The sequence below is a fragment of the Cricetulus griseus genome, chromosome 5, assembly GCF_003668045.3.
Source record: "Cricetulus griseus strain 17A/GY chromosome 5, alternate assembly CriGri-PICRH-1.0, whole genome shotgun sequence".
Classification (NCBI taxonomy): Eukaryota; Metazoa; Chordata; class Mammalia; order Rodentia; family Cricetidae; genus Cricetulus; species Cricetulus griseus.
This window is the reverse complement of record NC_048598.1, coordinates 28,566,352-28,585,571: the sequence shown is the minus strand read 5'-3', so window position 1 is coordinate 28,585,571 and position 19,220 is coordinate 28,566,352. Positions and strand designations below refer to the sequence as shown.

The following is a 19,220-nucleotide window of genomic DNA, read 5'->3' as shown; positions in this document are numbered from 1 at the left end:
TTGGTTCTTTAAATTTCAGGCTCAAAGCATATCACTGTGCTTCAGCATAAAGGTGCTGAAGTGTTTTGAAGACAAAACAGTCATATTTAAACATTGTGCTAATAAAAACTGAATTTCACTTCTCTTTCTGAATGATTTTAGATTATTTTATTTAAATGAATTCCTTATCTGAACCCAGCTAAGTCGGTATTTAAGCATCATTCTATTTGCCTATTTCTTTTGATGATTCTCTTTCAAGGTACATTCATTTCATTCAAGGAACAAGGAGCAGATGCAAAGAAGCAGGCACTGTGGAAAGCCAGTGGCTAAAATTAGATCATTGACAGCATCTACTTATATGGTCAGGGTGAAACTTCAGTGTCTAACATTTTCTCCTGAAAGGAGACACTTCGACATGGTAATGCCAGTATCTGTAATTAAATTACATCCATGTTATGTCATTGGTAGTAAAACTGTCCCAAAATAGACAGTGAAACCATATACGTTTTCTGCCAAAAGAAGGGCTGAAGACAAAATTAATAAACTTGTTTTCATAAGATTATTTGACTTGTACCTTCTTAATTAGGTTTGTTCAAGAGAAGCTATAAAAGCAAAGAGGAAGTACATGTGATGTGGCTGACACAAGGGCAGGGAAAGGGGTGTGGACTTTCTACCCCATTCTGTGATCAATTGTATATAATCCAAACCATCAGTGACGAACACAGTCTATAATCTGTGAGTGTTGTATCTTTTTCAGGTCTTCATACGTGCTTGCGCATTCAGGTGTAAACAGGAAGCTCATTAAAGCCCTTCGCTGGTGTTTTACTCCCTCAGAAAATCCACAGCATCTGTGAATCTCTCAGTATAGTAAGTACATACATAAATGTGTACACACCACAGCATGTGCATTGTGTTAGCAACAGCATGTACGTACTACATCATCACTCATTCTAGACATGCACTGTATCCCTTCTTTCCAAACGTCTGCATCACATAGGACACCTTGGAGATAGACCCAGTCCTGAAGCAAAGCACCGCTGTCCGGTCTGTTTGTTCACCCCCGCTGCTGATCAGGACCGTCTATCACTATGCAGAGCAAACATCCACACTGGAACACACTGCTCAGGGAAGCCCTCTTGCTTCTCCTGGCCCAGAACCACCAGCCCACTCTTCCTAATCAAGCTTCGGAGGATGTCCATGTCCCGAGTCACACTGCTGTCAGATAGGTCGAAGATACAGCCTTCCCGTGCCACATTGTCCTTCAGGATGATGACGCCATTTTCTTTCAGGCCACTTCGGCACCGGGAAAGAAACGCAAGGAGGTCCTTATCAGTCAGGTACCCTGCAAGGTGGGGCCAGATTGGTAGAAAAATAAGATGAAACAGGGTGGGAGGAGGGAGGTGAGTCAGAGAGAAAGAGCCAAGAGGCAAGAGACTGTCACATCTATACATCGTTTACTAGCTTGAATTGTTTCAGTTACAAGCGATTTTGAAAACCTAGATAAAAATAAAAAGATATAAATCCTCTCTTAGGGATTTTAATTCCTTGCCTTTATGTCATGCTGCCTGAACAATGTACCTAATAGGCACAAGACACTATTGCCCCTCCTCTGAGGAGCCATTTCTTGTCCTTATAGACCATAGTCACTTTGTGTGTGTGTGTGTGTGTGTGTGTGTGTGTGTGTGTGTGTGTGTGTGTGTGTTACCACAATATAATTCGTTGCTGTTTCATTTCCTAGGGATTTAATTCTCAGAACGTTTAGTTCTATCAATAAATAATGAGGATTAACCATTTATGGGGTCAGCTTTTAAGTATTTTCAGCTATTTACATTTCTGCAAAGATGTGGGTTGCTCCCAAGTACTTGGTCTAGCCCCAGGCATAAGAATTGCCAGGCTTGTACAGCAATGTTAGGAGAAATTTAGAGGACCAAGAAATCACATGACAGCTAGACACAGAAGCTAACAAAAAGTGCTGTAAGTGCACTATAGCTCCATCTCCCCCTTGTGTCCTTGTTAGTCCCAAGTGTCATCTTTCCTAGCTGGGAAATGGTGAAGGGCAAAAGTTGTGCCATGTAACACTGACCTGAAACCCACTGAATCCAGATGACATCATATCTTCCTAAGGGAGGCGTGAATTCCTGTAGGCTGTAACAGTGGTAGCTTTCAACTTTGTCCTCGATAACCTGCAAGTAGTTCTGGGCTTCAAGGAGGAAGGATTCCATCATATCCACCAGTTCAACGCTGCTGAAAACAGGCAACAAGACGTGCTTGCTGACCCTTCCTATTCCAGAGCCGCAGTCCAAGGCACAGCCAGTTCCTGCTCTCCCTGGCCCCTGCAGAAAGATACCTTGTGGACCATTTCAAGTACACAGACTCACCCTGAGTCTTGGGCATCACAATTACTTCTTCAAATCAAGACATCTTACAGTATAAGATGTTTCATTTGTGTGTATGATTCAATATGCTAGTACAAATGAATATAGACAATTATCTGTGATTATATCACAGATATTTAATTTTTTTCCAAAAAGTCAAATATTTATAGTTCTACTTCGTTTTGTTTTGTTTTGTTTTGTTTTTCCGAAACAGGGTTTCTCTGTGTCGCTTTGGAACCTCCTGGCACTCGCTCTGGAGACCAGGCTGGCCTCGAACTCACAGAGATCTGCCTGCCTCTGCCTCCCGAGTGCTGGGATTAAAGGTGTGCACCACCGATGCCCGGCTTTTGTTTGTTTGTTTTTACCAGAGTTATCTCTTTAAAAAAGAATTACAAGCTATTATATTAGCTTCCAGTACAGGGTAACTCTCTCCAAGAAATGAGCCATGGAGAGCTCTATGAAGTCATAGCTTTGATGACCATGGCAGCTATATGGACATGTACCATATGTTATTACTTTGAAAAAATGGGGAGGTGAGGTGGAGTCCATAATGAGTTTTTATGAGTTTCAAAGTTACTCTAAACATTCACTTCTTATAAACATTCAAATTCATATTGGGATGATTGAAATTTTAGTTTTTCTAAGCTGGGTTTGGAGGTGCTCAGAATCTCCTAATCCTTTTCTTTGGGTAGTAACATCTGAGACCTTAGCTGAGGAACAGCCATTATCCCACTATGTGTCTCACCAAGAGTGTGTTGTAAATACAGTTTGGCAACACACAAAACACCCATCTGGATAAAGGGTAGTTTCTTCAGTTTCTTTGTCTTCTTTAATGCATAAAGTGTGTGTGTGTGTGTGTGTGTGTGTGTGTGTGTGTGTGTGTAATTTTGTGCCAGAAACTACATGTTTACTGAAAGAAAAAATTTAAGTAAGGCCATGCATTGGCTAGGATGGGAAGGTGGTGCATTTTGAGAAATTAGCTAATACAAACATTCTCAAATTTGCTCCTATACAATTAAAGAAAGGCTTTGGATTCATGAAGACAGACTCAGCTGGTCTAAATTATTTAGTTGTGATTGGGATGGTAATAGGTTCGTGCTAGAAATTACAGTAATAGGATACTTGGAATTACCAATCAAGATCTTACGGAGAGAGCCTACTCTTGATTTCTCAGGAACTAAGGATGAAAAATACTGTTGGCTAAAGATCAAAGGTAAACATGAGCAGGAGGAAACATCAAAAAAGTTGCCTTGCAGTCCATCCAAAAGGCTTCCCTTATGCTAGAAAGGTACAAAGACACAAACACAAAAAGGAAACAATGATAATGTTCTTTTAAAATGTAGTAAGGGTCATAATATATGGGTATTTATATGTCACATGCTCTTTATAGCCACAATAATTATAATAATCAGAAAAACTTCTATAAGAGTATAGTGATGGGGCTGGAGAGATGGCTCAGGGGTTAAGAGCACTGATTGCTCTTCCAGAGGTCCTGAGTTCAATTTCCAGCACCCATGTGGTGGCTCACAACCATTTATAATGAGATCTGGTGCCCTCTTCTGTCCTGCAGATACAGGAAGACAGAACACTCATATATGTGTGTGTGTGTATGCATGCATGCATATATACATATATTTTTTTAAGATGATGATGATGATTCCTATTTTGGAGATGAGAAAACTCTAGTTTGTGGTATTAAATAGCTAATGACAGAACTAGAATTTGAGCAGGAACCATCTGAGCCAAACCCAATCTACATTAAGTATAACACCTAGAGCGCTAACTCTGACTCCTGTGGTAAGAGCTACCTAATGTGGTATTCAAAGGCTTCATTCAGCAGGAAAGGGCTGTAAAATTGATTGGTGATTTCTGCCTTGAGTTTAAGAAGGAAAGCAGCAGGACATATGCTTGCCACCCCTGCCTTCACTATGGTGTCTCCCTTGTTTAAGTATTACATCATACATATAACTGATTTAATGTCTCACAAAAGTCATAATCTTCTATGTAAAATCAGAAACACAAAAGGAGAAAATATGGAGTGATCATTGTAAGCTACAAACAATGACTGGTAGAAATAGGTGTGTTCAATAAGAGATTCTCATTAAAACTCTTTCCTGGAATTGCTGGGCTCCCAGCAGCTCTGTTAGTCATGCCAATATCCTTAGGCATAGCAAGTGGCTTTAGAAGTAGAACACAGGACAAGAGAGCTAAGAGACCTTAAGACTGTAATTGCTGGACACTTTTATTATTCGAGGATACTATGAAGCCGGTAAAGGAAGGGATCTCACTCTCTCTGCCTTCCCATTATTTACCAAGGAAGCCCTTCGAAGATGTCAGCAAAAGCCTAGAGTTTTTAAGTAAGTGATATTAATGCCTCTGCATTTTAGACAAAAACTGAGGTCAAGGAGGTGTTCCAATTAGAACTCTCTGAAACTATGGTTCTCAATCTTCCTAATGCTTTGATCTTTAACAGAGTTCCTCATGTTGTGATGACCCCCAATCATAAAATTTTTGTTGCTACTTCATAGCTATAATTTTGCTACTGTTACGAATCATAATGTATATATCTGATGTGCAGGATATCTGATATGTGACCCCCAAAAGGGTCGTGACCCATTGGTTGAGAACCACAGCCCTTGGAGATTCTCATCCTTCTCAACTATGATTCATCACTTCAGGTGTCTGAGGGTTGGCTACAGCTTTCCTTGAAACCCACTCGGGAGCCAGAGGCGGGTGGATCTCTGTGAGTTCGAGGCCAGCCTGGTCTCCAGAGCAAGTGCCAGGATAGGCTCCAAAGCTACAAAGAGAAACCCTGTCTCGAAAAACCAAAAAAAAAAAAAAAAAAAAACAAAAACAGACGCAAATCGCAAATGTTCCTTTCAATCAGGTGCTGTGGACCTCCAGCCTCTCTGACCACTGTCTAGTAGCTCTGTTCTGCTTCATCCAATGTGGTTGGCGTTGCCTCCCCTGACCTGGCACTGCTGTTCTTTTTCTGTCTGTCGCTCACAGGCAGTACCTCTGAGAAGGGATATTTAAAGGTTGCTCTCAGAATCTTAGACACTACGGCTGGAGAAGCTGTGACTGGATTGAAATCGGATGCCCTTGACAAATGTGAATACAGTCTCGCACAATGTGTGATTTCAAAACAAGATGGTTTTTATTTTCAGTTTCATTCACTGTGTTATCTTCATGTCTATAGCCTTGTACAAAATAATAATAAAAAAAAACTATTAGTTATGCTGTTCCTAGTCTTATCATGCCTAATTGCTTTATTTTGCATAGCATTATCTTAAACCTGTTCAGTTAAGTTGAAAACTAAAATCTAAGTGCTTCATAGCACTGTACAAAAGCCATGAAATACAAATCAAATCTCATTAGTTTAGTCATCCAATCTCTGACAAATATCCAAGAAATGAATGCATTAAATACCAAATTCCTTTTTGTGTCCTATAACTTCACCCTATTAGTTATCAGCTGTGCTGGCATCATCTTGGTACCATTTGTGGATTTCCAAAGCAAATACATTTGCAACTAGATTAAACAGCTTTTCCCATTGTCCCTTGTCACTGAGTGTTGAAAGGAAACCAAAGCTTTAAATTAAACAGTTCGCCTTTTCCCGGTTGACACAAGAATAAATCATGTCAGATGCTTACATCCCCTAAGTCCTTGTTTCTTGACCTAGATACTAATTTAGCAGATTATTGAGGTCAAAGCACTAAAATATCATCCCTTTAAACAGACTGTTTGTTCTTAGTTCAAGGTCACAGCTTTACAATGAGTCTTGTCTACTAAGAAGGGCTCTTGTGTTTGTTTGAAAGGAGCAGTCTGCCTCTTTTCCAACATAAATATGCAAGCATACAGTGTTTCCTTTCCCAGGTCCGTGGGCGTGCCTCTGGGCTGTCTGACCAGAATCCCTGTGGTCAGCTTGGCATTCCTCGTGGAGTGACAAGGCAGCTGGATTACTAGCTAAGCTTCTGAAATGCCTTGGGATCAAAGTCGGCCTCACCATGAGGCAAGCAGGAAGGACACTTAGGACAGAAAGGAGGAGAGTTGAAGTCTACAGTCTGTGAGAAAAAAAATAGCGATTTTTCTACTTCATGAAACAAATGGAAAACAAAATATGTCATGGTTGAGAGCAAGGAATTTGGCATAAGACTAACCTGGCTGGACTGATGCCTCATGTGTGTGAGCTTTTCATCCCTTTAAGCCTCAGTTTCCACAACTATAAAAAAGAACTGACAACAATTCTTACCTTTAAGAATTCTAAAGGGTAAACAGACAGTGTTCCTAAAAGACTTGGCGAAGTAACTGACCTACTTAGAACAAGAATGCCATGAAATCAGCCATCAAGACTACTTTAGAAGTATTATAGATTACTCTGACATGCAAACACCCATGGCCATAAACCCTACACTTTTCAAAACTTTGTGGCTGCGAGTTATATCAGATAGACATTGGGTTAGACATCTCATCCTAGCCACATGCCTCTGCTGCCAGAGTGGTGACACAGATACTGGGTGCTGCAGTGGCAGGGGGGTGGGGGATCTTAGAATGAATGGAACATCACTTTAACATCAATATAGTCTTCACACTATCCGTGTGAGTAGACTGACAGCTCAACCCTAAAGCTAAACATTGATAATGCTTCCTTTATCAAAATAAAGCACTATCCACATTTTAATCAAATGGCATTGTATTGAATCTAACAAATTTTGCTTGCAATTAGGAGTTTTATCTTAATAAGGTCCATGGCAACTTTATTGTGTGGGTTAAGACAGCTTGAAAACTAAAGTTGCATGATATGTGATGAATATATGATAAGATATCATGGTATTGTTAGTAAATAGCCACACACCAGATTTATTTCATGCTCATTTGTTCACTAAAGCAAGTGTCCAACGTCTCTAGTTTTTTTTTTTTTTTTTTTTTTTTTTTTTTTTTTTTTTTTTTTTTTATCTTTGCTTTCTTCCACTGGAGATTCTGTTGTTATTCCTTAGCCATGGAACAGAAAACTGAAACTAACTACATGGAAATAACATCCTCAGGGGTGTTTATGCATTAGGTAGAAGAACTGTGTTGCTTTAGAAAGCTCAGAACTTTGGCTCCTATATTTTACTGTCTTATCTCTATATGACCTGAAAATTTCTTCCACAAAAAGAAGAGGTTTAACCAAATCCAGAGTAACAAAAGAATCTCATTCGTTCAGGTAACAAGCTGAACTATGTATAAAAATCATAAAGGGATTCTATCATTGTCTTTTTTAAAAAAATTGAATATAAGCTTGCATCTTCTAGTATATTTCATTTGTATTTTAGAGACTTTGTAAATTAATCTGAAATGCATGAGGCATGAATTCTCAGCAGTCTTCTAGGTTTCAACTGTTTACCTCTGATTCTCTTAAGATGTTTCTGTGACGTAGTATAGTCATGTCTGTACCACTAGTTCATCTTCCCCTGAAGCATGCAAGATTAGCTGGTGCCACAGTGGTGAAGTGCCAAGTGGGATAAGCCGAGGGTTTGTTGAACTCCATCCCTCTGAACATCTTAAAACAGGCTTTCCGGATGACCACTCAGCTGAGTCACATGGCTTTAACAACACAGAAACATGTGAGCTCAGTTTGCAAGGACTTTGCCTGTTCATCAAGCATCAGTCAGAAAACTTACCCCAACAAATTTCCTAAGAAATTCACGAGAGGCCTGGATGTCTGGATTGGATAGTTCAATAAAATTTCCCATCATGCCTTCTTCTGTGGCTGGTACCTCTTGGTAGAAAAGCTTAGCTCTGGCATAGAACTGCATCTCACCGTCAATGACTTGGCTTGTTAAAGCATACAGTTTTACTGCAAAGAAAATATTATCAACTTATTAAAATGTATAGGATGTAACAAACTCATTTTTTAACAATGAAATGGCTTTCTCAAAACTCCATGAATTTGTGCTGTAGAGAAAAGCCTCTGATTTGACATTTTTAGACAAGGTCTCACTATATAGATATGGCTGTCCTAGAACTTGCTCTGTAGATCAGGCTGGGCTCAAACTCACAAAGATCATCCTGCCTCTGCCTCCCAAATGCTGGGATTAAAGGCGTGCATGGACAATGGAATTAAATCAGAAAATATGGGTTTGAGTTCAAGTCCAGAGGCTTGGATTCTATATAACATTGAGAAAACTATTTAAACTCTATGATCTTCAAGGATCTTATCTATAAATCACAATTGCTTGACATTTTCCTAATTGAATATCTAGTTCAATAAACATGACTTACCATCTTATTAAAAAAGCCTTACAGTATTTTGTACAGTAGAAAAATAACCTCATCACATCATGCTAAGTGATATCTTTTAGCTCAGTGCTTTATGGAAATGTCCTCATTCATTCTTGCTGTTAACTCTTATTTTCCACTTCTTTTAAAACAATATATATATATATATATATATATAATATATATATTCAGTATGTATGTATGTATGTCAAATACAATACTTATGTATGAAATTCTCAAAACATTTTGAAAATTAAAATTTAAGAATGGCTTTGTCCATAATCCCTCCCAACAAATGAATTAGAAAGCTAAAAATTTCTGAAGTTGTATAGCTACAGTAAGAAAAGTATTAAAGAAACAATAGAAGAAAAATTCCAGACCTGAAAGAGTCTGTAAGATCTAACCAGGGCTAGGAAAGATGGACTTCTTAAAATTGTAAATTTACATTTATGTTTAAAATTTTTCAAAATAGAAAGAATGACAAAAGGACTCTAATGCCATTTGGAAGGAGAAAAAAATGATTGATCTTCAAACCAAGTTACCAGAATTAGAAAATAAAAATACAGGCCTCAAGATTATTTGAATTTTAGATAAATAATAATTTATTAGTATACATGTCTAAATTATTACACTCTACGTGGGACATCCCTATAAACAAAAATTATTTTGTTGGTAATATTAGATTCAGTGTAACTGGCATCTTTTTACAAAATAAAGAGCTGAAGTTAAGCAAAAATAACAAATTTCTTGAGAAACAATTGAAAGTACTGGTTTAATGGCATTAGTATTTTGAGGAAATTTTATTTTGAAACTAAATTTAATATTCAATTAACTGAGATAGTGTTTACTTTCTATTGATTAACTTTTCAGAAGTTTCTTGAAGCTTAACCCAGCAAGGGTTAAAATCTGCAAATGACAACCACTTATCATATCTGAAATAAAACTGTTCAAACTGCAAGAGAAATTTTAGGGTGGAATTCAGCTAATAGACAAAGTAGCCAAGAATCCAGGATGTACTGGTAAAATTCCAAAAACAACATGTTTTGGTTCACAGTAACCAGAAATAAAATATGGTTAAAAGCTCTATGTAAAATATACAATGACTCAAACTTACTGTTATGAGATGAGAACCAAAATATGACATAATTTTAAGTAGAAGGAGTCAAAGGGAAAATAGTATTTAGCTTTAACTAGGAACATTTACTTTTCCTTGGGCAGTTCCTAAGATTGTGGCATGAAAGCAGGGTTCTGCTTGATTCTACATACTACATGTTTGCAAATTTTTATCCTAAAGGTTAAAAATGTGATAGATAGCATATGACCAGAACTGTGCTCCCATTGTGAAGTCAAGACTTTGCAACCTGAAGACACTGGAACTAATGTTTGGGTCACAAATGACCATGGGTTTTCTGAAAGGGTTACAAGAGTCAGTTTCTTAATAGATTATTTTCTGGAGACCAATATAATATTATACACAGTCTCCTCAATGTTTATTAACTACTATAATATACATGCATGTTAGTTTTAAAGTGCAAAGCTTTTAAAGCTGCTTATGTATAGACTCTTTTTGTCAACTTATACTCAATTGGCTACTGAATGAGACAATACAAAATGTGAAGCAGGAACTCATGCCCCGAAGTAATAGGGACCACTGACCAACCTCTTCTCTTCCCACACTTCCCTAAGGAAAGTCTTGCTAAAAACCGAGTGGATCAACAGAGATGGGAAATTCAGGCATCACCATCCCAACATTATGATGGTTCCAAGTTATTCTGCAGTCCTCAAAACATCAAGCTAGAAAAATTACAATTCATACCTTCTCAGGATTGGCTTCTATTCTGGGATTGTAGATGAACCATGGCTCAAAAGCTCAATCTGTTTCTTTCCTTCTCCCTCTCCCACTCTCCCTCACTCTCCCTCTCCCCCTCCGTCTCCCTCCCTCTCTCCTCAACCTCTTTTTCTCTGTGTTAAGGAGAAATTGTGCTACACTACATGGATGGAGAACAGAGGACAACTTGCAGAAGTCAGTTCTCTCCTTCCAACACATGAGTCCCAGAAATCAAACTCAGTCATTGGTTTGGCAACTATTACCTTTAATCACCTACCTAACCGTCTCACTGACCCCCTTCAATGTTCTTGATCCAGGTATAGCAGCAAATTAGCCACATTCATCATCACCTGCTTAAGTCACCAAGTATATATTAAAAGCCTTAATCTAGAAATGGGCATGGTTCATTGCATCAGCTACATTTTGGTCTCAAGTCAATGCCGAACTCAGCAGGTTTCAGCTTCACTAGGTGGGCTTTTATTGTTAGGGCCTTGAGTTCTCATTTTCACCTAACTGACAAATGAATTTCTCAAAGAAAGATATATGAGGTGTCAATGGCCAATCCCAGGTTCTGCCTCTCGATGGCTCCTGCATAGTTCATGTTGGCTTAAACAAGGCAACTAGTCGCTTTTTTACACATCTTTTTACAGTGCAAATTCATGTAGTGGTATTTTTCAGGGAATTGCAATGTCTCTTTAAATTTTGAGATGGTTTGCAACGAAGAATAGGACAAAAATGGCACTTATTTCTTGACCCATATTACCTGTAATTGATCAAAGCTATATACATGTAGGGAACATATCTCAATAACAATGTAAGATAAATGTTAGATGTACCTTCTATAGAAAGAAGAAGAGAAACAAAGAAGTAAGTGTTATTAAATTGTCCAGGTCAAATGACACAACTGAGAGTTCATCTCAAATCTATGCAAATTTAACACCCACTGCTTCTTCATCTTGAATTTTGCCCCAAAACTGTATCAGGTAAGTAAAAAAAAGAAAAAGAAGAAAGAAAGGATAATTTTTTAATTTCTTAGAAAGAAAAATGCCCTTGTCACATTTGAACTATGAAATTAACAAATATTTTAAATTTTTAGATAAAATATTTTGTGAATTCTTCAAGAATTTTGTATACTGTATTTTGATGATTTTTTTTTAGATGTGTGATGAAGTGTGTGGCAATGCCAGTCACATGGATGAAGTTGATTACAGTTAAGAGCTGTATGGTGAGTTTGTTGTAGAAGTTCTAAGTGTTTTCATGAAAATGTTTTTGGTAACTCTCACTTTTAACTGTGGCTGTGAGTAATAGGTAGCCACTCCTCTTAACTTCCTCCTCAGAGACTGATTCTTCTAGAAGAGATCACTGACAGAAGAGGAATAGTACCTATTGAGTATTTCTTACATGCTTGGAATTGTCCTAAGCATTTTATATTACTTCTTTTAATCCTGTAAGCTTAGTTCTTAAGATTTTAGAGGACTGGAGTTAGAGTGGTCACTTCTTAGATGAGTACTGGAAGAATAGGACTTAGTATAGCTTCACTTAGTAAAAGACACATATGAGCAGGTCACAAGACAAGACCATTTGAACAGTTTTTGACCTGATAAATCACCCCAAACCATTTTTAAATAACAATGTCCAGGAGCTATAGACTCCAAGTAAAACAACTGACAGATAGTCACTGATCTCCATGTATTGAAAAGGGTGATTATACTAGAATATTACTGATGATTAACTTATGTGAACATCTCCAACTGGGCTATGTACAGGTCCCTTTAAGAACTGACAAACTTCTCAACAGAACACTTTCAAATGGCAGAAAGACACTTAAGGAAATGTTCAACATCCTTAGTCATCAGGGAAACACAAATCAAAACCACTCTGAAATTCCATCTTACGATCAGAATGGCTAAGATCAAAAACACCAATGACAGCTTATGCTGGAGACAGAAAGGGGAATACTCCTTCATTTCTGGTGGGAGTGCAAACTTGTACAGCTGCTGTGGAAACCAATATGGTGATTTCTCAGAAAATTAAGCATCAATCTACCTCAAGACCTTGCAATACCACTTTTGGGCATATACCCAAAGGAGGCACATTCACACCACAAGGACATTTGTTCAACTATGTTCATAACAACATCATTTGTAATAGCCTGATCTTGGAAACAGCCTAGATACCCCTCAACTGAAGAATGGATATAGAAAATGTGGTATATTTACACAATGGAGTACTACTCAGCGGTAAGAAACAATGACATCCTAAAATTTACAGGCAAATGTACAGGACTAGAAAAAACATCCTGAGTGAGGTAACCCCAAACCAGAAAGACAAATATAGTATGTTCTCACTCATAAGCGGATACCAGACATAAAGCAAAAGATACCCAGCCTACAATCCACAACCCCAGAGAAGCTTGAACCCTCTTCCAGAAACAGATGGAAACAGATACAGAAATCCACAACTAACCAGTGGGTCAAGCTCCTGGAGTACAACTGAAGTGAAGGAGGAGTGATAATATGAACAAAGGAGTCAAGACCATGATGGGGAAACCCACAGAAATAGCTGACCCAAGCTGATGAAAGATCACTGACTCAGGTCTGACAAATGGGGTTGGGGGGAACCTGCATAAGACTGAACTAGACTCCCTTAATATAGGTGACAATGGTGTGACTGGGACAATATATGAGGCCACTGGCAGTGGGGCCAAGATCTAACTCTAATGCACAGACTGACTTCATGGAGCCCATTCTTTATGGAGAGGTACCATGCTCAGCCTAGACACGGGGGTGTGGGGGTGGAGAGGTGCCTTGGTCCTGCTTCAAGGAGATGATGGGACAGACTTAGTAGACTTCCTAGAGGAGGCCTTACCCCCCTCCATTGAGCAGATGGTAAGAGGAGGGAGCCGGGGGAGTGAGAAGAGAGGAGGGAGGAAGAACTTGGATTGGAATATAAAAAATAAATTAATAAAAAAAAAGAACTGACAAACTAAAGACTTACAGTGACGTCTTTTCCTATACTAGTTCCTATTTGTTCATAAACAGCCACCTTTAGAAAACCTTTCAACCCAAATCTCCAAATAAACTGATGTCACTGAATTATATGAACCTACTCTGTGGCCCACCCATCTGGATCTCCACGGAGAACCAATTCTCCTCATAGGCCATGCTTTCCACTGTATACATAATAAATAAATAAAATCTTTAAAAAATTTAAATTGTAGCTTAAGCTATCTCAGATAGGCATGTATATTACATGAGTTATGCTAATCACTAGACACATTGCTATTACAATAATATTATGTAATTCACTAGCTTATAATATTTTGGACATGGTTGCCCACTTTAGCTGAGTGTCCATGCACATTGGTAGATAGGATATGAAACAGTTCTAAAGTAGCTTGGGACTTTAATCCTGCCCTGTCATATAGCACTGCAAAACATTGGCAAACCTTCCAGTTCCTCTGTGCCTAGTTTCACAAATGTAAGTTATAGGAAATAAGAACATGCCCAATAGGATGCTGTGACAATGAACTGAGGGGTTTTGTTTTTTTAGTTAGTTAGTTTGTTTGTTTGTTTGTTTTAGAAATTTAGACATTAAATGTCCTGAGCTTGCTTCCTCTTTTCCTGAAAATCTCCTAAGGAAAGCAGCAGTGCTTCATCTTCCATTGTCTACTTTGTTCTCTGTGTCTCAACAGTCTCATACGTCTCCGAAGCAAGTCGGGGATGTTAGAGGTTAAGTTCTTCACTATGAATCTTAACCATGGAATGAGCTGGAATAAGACTGACTACTTTACAGGGATGATTATGGGGGACGGGGAAAGGAAAGAAGGAATCAAAGACTGGTTAGCCTGGTGCTTTCCATAATTACCCCTAAACAACTAACCCTCTGTGTAGACCCTACAGGCGGGGTTGCCTAACATTTTAAAAAGAGAGACTTTATTTTCATTTTTATGAAGTCTTAAAGTCATCAAGAACAAGGGAAGCCAAACACTAAAACACTTCTGTGGAGTTGGGGAGGCAGCATCTCTCTGCTGCCTGTTTTATTTCCAACCTAAAAGGCATAATATCCGCTACAGCCTGAAAACTCAAGTATTAAGTTTATCGTCTTTGGTAATTCCTGCTCTAAAAAACGTCAAATGGTGACTCTAGAAGAGGCCTGGCACAGAGGAAGTGAAGGAAAACCTAACACCCACTGAAAATTGGTGTTTGGTTTTTTTTTTTTTGTTTTTTTTTTTTGTTTTTTTTTTACATGTATACTGCATGTAATTCTTGTTCCCTTGCTACAGCTTTGGGGAAACTGAGGCTCATAGGCATTGATAACTTGCAAGAAGATAACTTCTCTGGTTTGTGTAATATAGCACCATAATACTTATTCAAATGTAATTTTGTAACTGTTTCTTGCACTAAATATGACCGGCTTGATCAGAAAATAAGTGTATAATATAATCATCTCTAAACATCAGTGTTTGTTTCTCTCAAAGCAGAAGTACTTTTTGACTATATACACACTTACACCTCCCATAATCTTAAATTTCTGGTCAATGAACTCTAAAAAATTAATATATGCTATTTTGGGCTAATGTATTTAAAGCTACCAGACAGGCCTTTAGCTATGTTTCTTTTTTCCTTTGCTTTGAAGAATAGTATTATCTGGCTGATAGAGACTGTATCATCCTGGATCCCTATATGCCTAGAAGGAATATAGCTGTCTTTATCATAATAAATAATACATGTTAAAATGATAACAATTTTTCTGATGTGTTCTTGAATTCAGTTTGCCTGTATTTTATTGAGTATTTTTGCATCTGTGTTCATGAGGAAAATTGGTCTGTATTTCTCTTTCTTAGCTGTGTCTTTGTGTGGTTTGGGTATCACAATGGAGTACTACTCAGCGGTAAGAAACAATGACATCCTAAAATTCACAGGCAAATGTACAGGACTAGAAAAAAACATCCTGAGCGAGGTAACCCCAAACCAGAAAGACAAATATAGCATGTACTCACTCATAAGTGGATACCAGACATAAAGCAAAAGATACCCAGCCTACAATCCACAACCCCAGAGAAGCTTGAACCCTCTTCCAGAAACAGATGGAAACAGATACAGAAATCCACAACTAACCAATGGGTCAAGCTCCTGGAGTACAACTGAAGTGAAGGAGGAGTGATAATATGAACAAAGGAGTCAAGACCATGATGGGGAAACCTACAGAAATAGCTGACCCAAGCTGATGAAAGGTCACTGACTCAGGACTGACAAATGGGGTTGGGGGGAACCTGCATAAGACTGAACTAGACTCCCTCAATATAGGTGACAGTGGTGTGACTGGGACGATATAAGGCCACTGGTAGTGGGTCCAAGATCTAACACTAATGTACAAACTTATTTAGTGGAGCCCATTCTATATGGAGAAATACCATGCTCAGCCTAGATACAGGGGTGTGGAGGTGGAGAGGTGCCTTGGTCCTGCTTCAAGGAGATGATGGGACAGGCTTAGTAGACTTCCTAAGGGAAGCCTTACCCTCTCCTTGGAGCAGATGGTAGGAGTCGGGAGTCGGGGAGTGGGAGGAGAAGAGGGGGAACTGGGATTGGAATGTAAAAAATAAATTAATAAAAATGGAAAAAGTGGTAGCAAGAATAGATGCATGGGTGCAACCAATGATATCTCACAATTCATTTGTTACTGCAGCAGAGCCTACCCACACCAGCTAATATTATGCTCAATTATTGTTCCCATGAACATTTGTGGATGCAATCTTTCTGATTCTCAGGGGAAACTAATGTCCATGCTGAAATCTCAGGATAGAGAAAACAACAAGTGTTCATTTATGGAAACTAATGATAAATCCCACTTTGGCCTGGATCAGACTGCTTATAATCCAGGTGCATGGGCTAAAGGAACCTTCTCAGTTTCAGACGCCATTGGTGAGGCAAGAACTGAGACTGAAAACAGAACACTAGCTCTAAACCTGAACAGAAAAGTTGCATTTTTCCCTTCAGTGTACTTTGGGCTTCCATGGACTATTTTGTTAAAATCATCAATTTTGCAAAGCATTAATTAACCATTCAAAATGGATAAAATAAAAACATGTGAAGTCAGAATGATTACATTAGCTTAAGGAGAGACCAAGTATAATGTAGGCTACGTGATTCAAACCAATTTTCATCCAATTTTGAGCAAAAACTGTTTTATCCTTAACTGGTTTACATTTACATTCAGAAACGAGTCCCTTTCTGTCTGGTAACCATTTTAAAGGCTGCTGGTCATCTGCCCACTAGTGACTTTCTTCTCAGTTGCTATAATGGATAGCTTTCTCCAGCCTAAATCACACAGTGTTGCTGAAGATTTTAATCCAAAGACAGTCCCCCAGAAGCCAGTGACTGGGCCATGTCTGGAGCCACCAGGGTTCCAAAAGATCACCCCAGTTTTTCATTTAGGATAAAGTAGATGTATATGTTTAACTGGAAGAAGCCTCCAACTTGCTTTGGTGTAATTCACTCTAAATTAGACGCCACATTTCTGAATTTTCTTTTCACTTGAAAACTAAAATTGGAGGGAAGAGGTAAGAAAGTGGAGGGGAACGTAGTGGCATTTACCCAGAGCGCAGCTATAAGAATCAAAGTTTTATATGAGAAGCATTTTCACATGAAAGCCATATGAATATAAGATGAAAGTATCTGTAGGTCTAGAATTAAAGAAACCTCAGAAGTCAGTTTATGAAATGAGACTTTGATAGCTGCTAACACCCAGTTTCTTGAATGTAACACTAAGAACTATGTAGTTCTTTCCACAGCAGGAAACTGGGGCCTAATCAAGTACACAATGGGGCTTTCAGACAACCTTAAGCAAACAGACCAAAGCTGAGAAACAGCATTCTTGTTTTCACTGGGAGAAATATAAATCAAAGAGGCAGGAAGGGGGCACTTCACTCTTTAATCAGAAGTCGCTTCCTCTTGAGTGCTGGTTAGAGCCCTGAAGTCTGTTACCTTTACACAGGTTAAGACAATGCTGCCAGCATACCCGATAAACTTTCTATTGCTCTCTTGTCCCATTTCCCTGAAACTAGAGGAAAAACAAAAATGAAGGCAGATTATTATCCCTTGATATCCTAAGTTTTCTTATGATACTTGCGACTTAGAGAGGCCAGAGCAGATAGTACACACACACACACACACACACACACACACACACACACACACACACACCACCCATACAGATGCATGCCTGGCCCAAGCATACTTTGATTCCTTATCATGCAATCTCTGTTTTCAATTTTTGCTTAACATACTACTACATTAATATTCTTAACTCTGAGTTACCTAATTTTCCAACTTGAGCAATTAAAAATCACAGCACTGGCAACTCAAGAGTTGAGTTTCTCTAAGCCTCATAGTCACCCAGCTGACACCTAGAGCAGCAAGTCACTCTGCCTGAGGGGGCATGAAAGAAAGCCCAGAATAGAGTTCAGTCTCACCAGGCAGCACTTGCTCTTCCGCCTCTCCGTAAAAGAATGTCATTCAAGCCTTTCACCCACTGATACTGGTCCGGATTCTCCTTAGCTGAAAAGTACCCTTGTTCTAACCTCTCTCCTAGGCACCTGTAACCTCATACAACCCATCCCAGTCCCTTCTTTCCCTCGTCTAGCAATTCTGACTCACTTACCCAGGGGGATTTTTTCCAGCAGGTAGAGATAGCTCTGAAAGAAGTCATTGCGAATGGCTTTGTGAAGGATAAAGGACATGCTATGTCGACAGAGTTCATCATCGGTCTTCTGCCAGCGGGATCTAAAGGCAAAATGGGCTCCCAGGTGGGCCATGGTGAAAGGGGGGATAATAATTACTCCTATAGAGAAAGGAAGCTTGTCTGGCTGTTCCTTTGAATTACTCTTCTCTTCCTCAAAGAACTTGAGACTGTCATTTTAAACCAGTCCCAGGTCCATCTATATCAGGACAGGCTGTCATGGGTTGTAGGGGGAGGGATAACAGACATGGGGAGGTCAGGCTCTTGGCACATCCACCCACCATCTGATTGCTTGCGCGACACCACTCCAAGCCAGCAGGTGCTAAAAGTAAAGATGGAAATAGGCTGAGCGAGAGCCTGCTTCATCCAGGGAAAAGCACGCGTCCCTCCTTTATGGACTGATTCAAACAGGCTCAAGCACTGCCTGCTAACACCCTGAACACTTGCTTTAATTTGACTCTGAAATTGGAATAGCCTAATTTCCATTTCAAAGAGTTGTGAATATTTTGCAGGAGATCCTATTCCCTGATTTCCATTGCTCCTGGAACACTGAATCCTCAAATTACAAGGGACCTTCAAAGTCATCTTAGCCACTCACATTCCTTTCATCAGTACAATTTTTTTCCAAATCATTTTATAGAGGTGGATACGTGTTTCCAATGTTTAAGGATCTTCCAAGGGGGCAATTATTTGAAAGCCCATTTTGAAATTAAATATCCTTCTCTATCAGCAAACTTCTCCACTTAACTCGTTCTGAGCAGTGCCGATGCATGCAAGTTTGTTTGTTCCTTTCTATATGAATACGATTATCATTTTAAGTACATATGTATTATGTACTATCTTCTGATTGTCTCTCCAACTCATTTCTCAGCTTTTGACATGACACTATGTGTTCAGAGGCCAACCTATGCTGACTATATCAGCAGGCTCCATTACCCACTGGTTCAGCCAGTAGATAGTGCTGTAGGAGACAGCAAAACATTCTTAAGTATGAACTTTGCAAATGACAAGTTGTATCAAAATACCAATGTGTATTG

The 19,220-nt window shown here is 38.9% G+C and overlaps 1 protein-coding gene across 1 annotated transcript; it reads right to left on the bottom strand.

The window, feature by feature from the left end:
* Positions 1-353: 353 nt before the first annotated feature.
* Mettl11b (methyltransferase like 11B) lies at positions 354-18,259 on the bottom strand. Its single transcript, XM_027417182.2, has 4 exons — positions 18,106-18,259; positions 8,018-8,193; positions 2,063-2,312; positions 354-1,321 (listed from the first exon to the last, which is right to left on the bottom strand). The coding sequence occupies exons 1-4, from the start codon at positions 18,257-18,259 to the stop codon at positions 1,050-1,052; spliced, it is 852 nt and encodes a 283-aa protein (XP_027272983.1). The 3' UTR covers positions 354-1,049.
* Between the last annotated feature and the right edge of the window lie 961 nt (positions 18,260-19,220).